At 70.5% G+C, this 5,249-nt stretch overlaps 1 protein-coding gene across 1 annotated transcript in view; it reads left to right on the top strand.

Annotated features, from left to right (window-relative positions):
* The first annotated feature begins 926 nt into the window (after positions 1 to 926).
* NACAD (NAC alpha domain containing) overlaps positions 927 to 5,249 on the top strand; it is a 7,354-nt gene continuing 3,031 nt past the window's right edge. Inside the window, exons 1-2 of the mRNA XM_044920204.1 lie at positions 927 to 993; positions 2,868 to 4,880. Of these exons, the coding sequence (XP_044776139.1) occupies positions 927 to 993; positions 2,868 to 4,880 (2,080 nt within the window). The remainder of the gene's footprint in view (positions 994 to 2,867; positions 4,881 to 5,249) is intronic.

Here is a 5,249-nt window from a genome sequence, read left to right as displayed (position 1 = left end):
GCAGCGCCCGCAGGAGACAGGGTTGGGGAGACTCCCCGCCCCCCCCCACGACAATGACCGCTCTGATTCCCTGCCCCCGCCCAGCTCTGGGATGGCGACAATGGCCATCTGTCTCCCGGAGCCGGAGCCTGGCACTGGGCGGGTGCGAGCGCGGGAGGGCCCGGGTGGAAGCAAGGGCACGGCTCAAGGAGGCTCGGGAGGGCTTGCAGCCCTGAGGTGTGGCGCGGGCGGCCGCCGAGGCGGAGGAAAGCGTGGTTCTCCTCTTCCTCCCGCCCCGGTGTCCGGGAGCCGAGCTGCGGGGCGCACGGGACCGGTCCGCCCAGCTCCCCGGGGGCTGCCGTTCCCGCCGCGCCGGCTCCGGTCTCCGGTTTCCATGGAGCCGGGAGGCGGTTGCCACGGAGACCAACGTGCGACGGCCAGCCAATCAGCGTGGAGCTGCGGCTCCAGCTCACCTCCTGGATGGAGGCAAGGGGGACGCAGGAGGCCGGGCACCAGGACGGCGCCGCCACCTCCCCCAAGGCGCCGAGGCCCCCGTGCCCCGCGTGCCGGCGACCCTCCCCAACCCCGCCTCTTCCAGGCCCGGCTTAGGGGTGATGTTCCCTGGGGTCCGGCCAGCTTCCGACTGGTCCCCGAGCCCCCTCGCACTCGGGGGGGAATGCTGCGGGAAAGGCGGGGCCGCGCAGCGCGGAAGGAGGGCGCAGCCCCGGTCGGGGGAAGGAGGGAGGCCGCCCCCCGTCACGGCGCTCCGCAGTGCTTGGGGCGCACGCGCACGCTCACTCGGGGCGCCGGGCGGGCGGGGCGGTGCTGACGTCATCCGATGACCCACCCACCCCCTACCCCCTGGCCGAGGGGCGGTGGCCGCGCAGGCTCCGCCGGACGGACGCGCGGACAGACCGGGCACCGAGGGAAGGGCGCACGGTCAGGCCATGCCCGGGGAGGCTGCGCGTGCCGAGCCGCTGCTGCCGGAGGCGGGCAGGCCCGGGCCCCGCACAGGTGAGGCCTCGCGCTGTGCACCCTGCGCGCGTCTCGGCCGCCCTGTCCCTGCCCGTCCCCTCTCCGGTCCCTCTCCCTGCCTGTCCCCTCTGTCCTTCTCCCTTCTCCAATCACCGCCCCCCGCCCCCCGTCCCCTCTCCGGTCCTTTTGGCGCCCTGCCCTTTCGGGCACCTGAATCCTGACCGCCTCCCACCCCCCCAGACCCGCACGCCCCAGCTCAGGACTGCGGGGAAGGGCGGGCGGGCGGAAACGGGATGGCCTCCAGGAGCCAGAAGTGACGCGAGGGCCTGTGAGCATCCCAGGGCTCCGTGGCTCCCGGCCCACGTCCCACCCTCTGGGCCACCGCCACCCCATTGTCTGTGAGGAGCTGCGGGCCCTGGCTCCACGGCTCTGGACCAGAGGTGGGGGGTTCTCAACTGCACCCCCACCACCACGGGCACTCGCCCCCTAGATGCCTGAAGCCGCCTCAGGGCCGGTGACTGGTCTGGCCTGGCCAGGTGGAGCCGGACGGAGCTGGAGCCTGGGGAAGCCAGGGGGTCAGGCTGTGAGGGTGGGAGGTCGGATGCCCTGAGGGAGCAAGGTCTGGGGGGCAGTGCCCCGGGGTGCAGGCCTACATCCTTGGACAGGCTAGGTCAGCAAGTGTGGGTGGAGGCTGAGGGGGTCTGCCTGGGTCTGGAAGGACCAGCCAGGGTGGCCCAGCAGGAGGTCAGCCATGAGTGATCCCTGGAGGGCCAAGGGCACCTTGCTGTGGATAAGTCATCTGGGAATGTCACCGGTGCTGGGTCCAGGGGCCTGGCCTCCCTCTGGGGTCCAGTAAAGTAGGTGGAGGCTAGGACTCCCCAGACCCAGGGTCTCAAGCTGCTTGATGACCTTGAATGCTTACAAAAACCTTTGGCCTTTGGCTTCCCTTCCTCACCCCCCCTCCTTGGCCCAGCTCTGCCCTCTCCCTGCCCCAGGGCGGGTGGGCAAAGGCACCCCAGGCTCGGTGCCAGGAGCCAGTCTCCACCCATCCCCACCCACCACACCCACCTCCAGGAGTTGGGTGTCTGTCACACGGCAGTGGACCCAAAGGACCCCCTTCTTGGGATCCCCTGGCCACCTCAGAATCCCAGTAGTGCGGCCCAAGGGCCCCGAGGGACTGCCCCCCATTGCTGCAGGCCGATGGACAGGCTGGGGAGGGCACTGCCCCTTCGTAAAAGCTTCGCCTCTAATCCTGGGACATACTCGACTTTGCAGACAGACAGCTGAGGCACGGAGGTACTTGTGGAGTGATCATGGGTGATAGAGCAGGAACCCCCCCTGAGAACGTGGTCGGGGCCCAAGCAGCCCCCGTAACACTGCCCTGGGACCGGCTGGCACATTCCTGGTGGAGGGAACCCTTCTCACCCCCATGCTCCAGCTCGGCCTCCGTGGGACGCGCGGCCTGAGGACGCACACACAGTGGCTCCGCTTCCCTCCTCCGTGCACCAGCTCTGGGAGCAAGAGCGAGGGCAGAGCCAGAGGGCACCTCCAGAGGCTGGCCTCAGGTGTGGGCAGCAAGGAGAGAGACGAGGCAGAGAGGCGAGACCCCCATGCACAGGAGGTGGGAGACCTAGAGCGTCCCCGGGCCAGCGGGGTGCAGGTCCCCTGCCCCTGGGGGCCTCTGGCGCAGGAGGTCAGGAGAGGTCGCCCACCAGGCCCAGCACAGATTGAGGGCAGGGGGCCAGCCAGCCAGCGTCCGCGGAGCCTCAGACGGGAGCCACGCGGCCCACCCCCCACCCCCTGGCCCCAGGCTGTGCCCCCGGGGTCGGAACTCGCTGAAATTCTCCCCCAGACGCAGCAGCTCCAGCTCCCAGAGGGTGTCTGCCCTCCTCATGCCCCCCCTCTTTCCTCAGAGTCGTCCTGTGATGTGGCCGCGGCCACCACCCCGAGAGGGGACCAGCTGGAGCACTGTGCCCTGACCCCCGGACCCAGCGCCCTGGCCCTGGAGTTTCTGCCCAGCAAGCCGGGCGCCCGGCCCCCGCCGGACGGAGCCAGCTGGGATGCAGGGCCGGGCGGCACCCCCTCGGCGTGGGCGGTGCCCGCAGAAGGCAGCCCCAGCCCGGGCTCCCCCGAGGCCCAGCCCGCCGGGGGTCCTCCCCCCGCCACCCTGGAGCCCCGGATCGTGATGGGTGAGGAGACCCGCCAGGCGCCCCCGCCATCCAGGGCAGCCCTGCCAGAGCTCAGGGACCGGGAGGGTGGGCACCCCAGCCTGGACCCCCCCCCCGAGTTGTGTTCTCAGGGTGACCCTCCTGTGCCTTGCCCTGCCCCAGACCCTGACTCCTACTTCACACCGCCCTCCACCCCCACCGAGAGCGCCTCTGCCCTGCTCCTTGGCCCCGGGCCCCGCAGGGAGGCCCGGGACACCCCAGCCGAGCCAGGGGACTCGCCGCCCGCCTCACCCTCGGGCTCCTACATCACGGCAGATGGGGACAGCTGGGCCTCGTCCCCATCCTGTTCCCTGAGCCTGCTGGCCCCGGCCGAAGGGCTGGACGTCCCCTCAGGCTGGGGCTTCTCCCCAGCGGGCTCTGTGGCCGACGAGCAGGAGTCGTCTCCCACGGGGCCCCCCGGCCCCCCGTCCCCAGAGTCCAGCGTCTCGGCCGACAGCAGCTCCTCCTGGGGCCAGGAGGGCCACTTCTTCGAGCTGGACTTCCTGGCCAACGACCCCATGATCCCCGCTGCCCTCCTGCCCTTCCGAGGCAGCCTCATTGTCCAGGTGGAGGCCATGGAGGTGACGCCGAGGGCCCCCGAGGACGAGGAAGAGCAGGAGGAGGAGGTCCCTGTCCCTGGAGGGGACCCAGCCGGGGAGGGTGAGGACGACAGCACGTTCGGGTCCTCCCTGCAGTCCCTGTCTGACCTCTCCATCACCGAGGGCATGGACGAGGCCTTCGCCTTCCGGGACGACACCTCGGCAGCCTCTTCCGACCCCGACTCGGCCTCCTACGCGGGGGCAGACGACGAGAGGCTGTACAGCGAGGAGCCCCACGCGCGGCCCGCTGCCCTGCACCAGGACAGCCCTGGCGAGCCCGCTCCCGCCGCCGCCGAGCAGGGGGCTGGCCGAGCCACCGAGCGCCAGGAGCCGGGCGCCCAGGTCCCCGGGGCGGGCCAGGCCTCCACTGCCTCTGCTGCCGCCGCCGCCGCCGCAGCCCCTCACACCCCACGGGAAGCCCCAGGCCTCCCCGGGGGGAGCCCTCAGGCCTGGGGGGAGGAGGCAGGCTCCCTGTCGGGTCCAGCACCTGTTGCCGCGGGCAGAGCTCAGCCCTTCCGGGAGGATGACAGCGCAGCCTTGGGCCCGGGGCCTTGGACCGCCCCGGAAGAGGGAGCCCTCACGCCAAGCCCAGATTCTCTGCAGAAGCTGGAGAAAGAAGCAGGCCAGGAACCTGACTCTCTGGCCACACCCCTGCCCCTGCAGGACGCAGGCCTCCCCTCAGGCCAGGCGCCCGCTTCTGTGGTCAGCCCTGTGCCCCAGCTGGGAGAAACAGACAGGACCTTACCCCAGGACCCTGACTCTGTGGCCACACCTTTGTCCCTGCAGGCCGCGGGCCTCCCCTCAGACCAGGTGACCCCCGCTGGGGCCAGGCTTGAGACCCTGCAGAAGGATGCCGGCTGCCTGCCAGGGATCGAGCCTGTGGTCACTGCAGCCCAGCACGAAGGACGAGTGACCTTGGAACTGGGGCCAGCCCCTGAGGCGAGGGACACAAGCTGCACTGGAGGCCCGGAGCCTCCAGCCTGGGACCAGGCCCAGCTGGATGGCCTGGAGCCAGCTGCGGATGCTGGGACACCCTGGGCCTCATGGGGAACTGCAGGCGCCTCCAAGCCTGACATGGAGGCCCTAGATTCCCCCAAGCCTGCCACAGAGGCTGTGGAACGCCCTGCGCCTGACACAGAGGCCACAAATTGCCCCAAGCCTGTCACGGAAGCCCCACAACACCCAGAACCTGCCACGGAGGCTGTAGAATGCCTGGAGTCTGCCACAGAGGTCCTGGAATACCCTGAGTCTGCCACAGAGGCTCCAGAATGCCCCGAGTCTGCCACAGAGGCCCCGGAACATTCTGAGCCTGCCATGGGGGCCCCGGAATGCCCAGAGCCTGCCAGGGAAGCCCCGGAACATTGTGAGCCTGCCACAGAGGCCCCAGAACATTGTGAGCCTGCCACAGAAACCCTGGAACATTCTGAGCCTGCTACAGAGGCCCCGGAACATTCTGAGCCTGCCACAGAGGCCCTGGAATGCCCAGAGC

This window comes from Neomonachus schauinslandi, chromosome 12 (assembly GCF_002201575.2).
Source record: "Neomonachus schauinslandi chromosome 12, ASM220157v2, whole genome shotgun sequence".
Classification (NCBI taxonomy): domain Eukaryota; kingdom Metazoa; phylum Chordata; class Mammalia; order Carnivora; family Phocidae; genus Neomonachus; species Neomonachus schauinslandi.
Note: the sequence above shows the minus strand (reverse complement) of the source record. Positions and strands in the feature narration are given on the sequence as shown.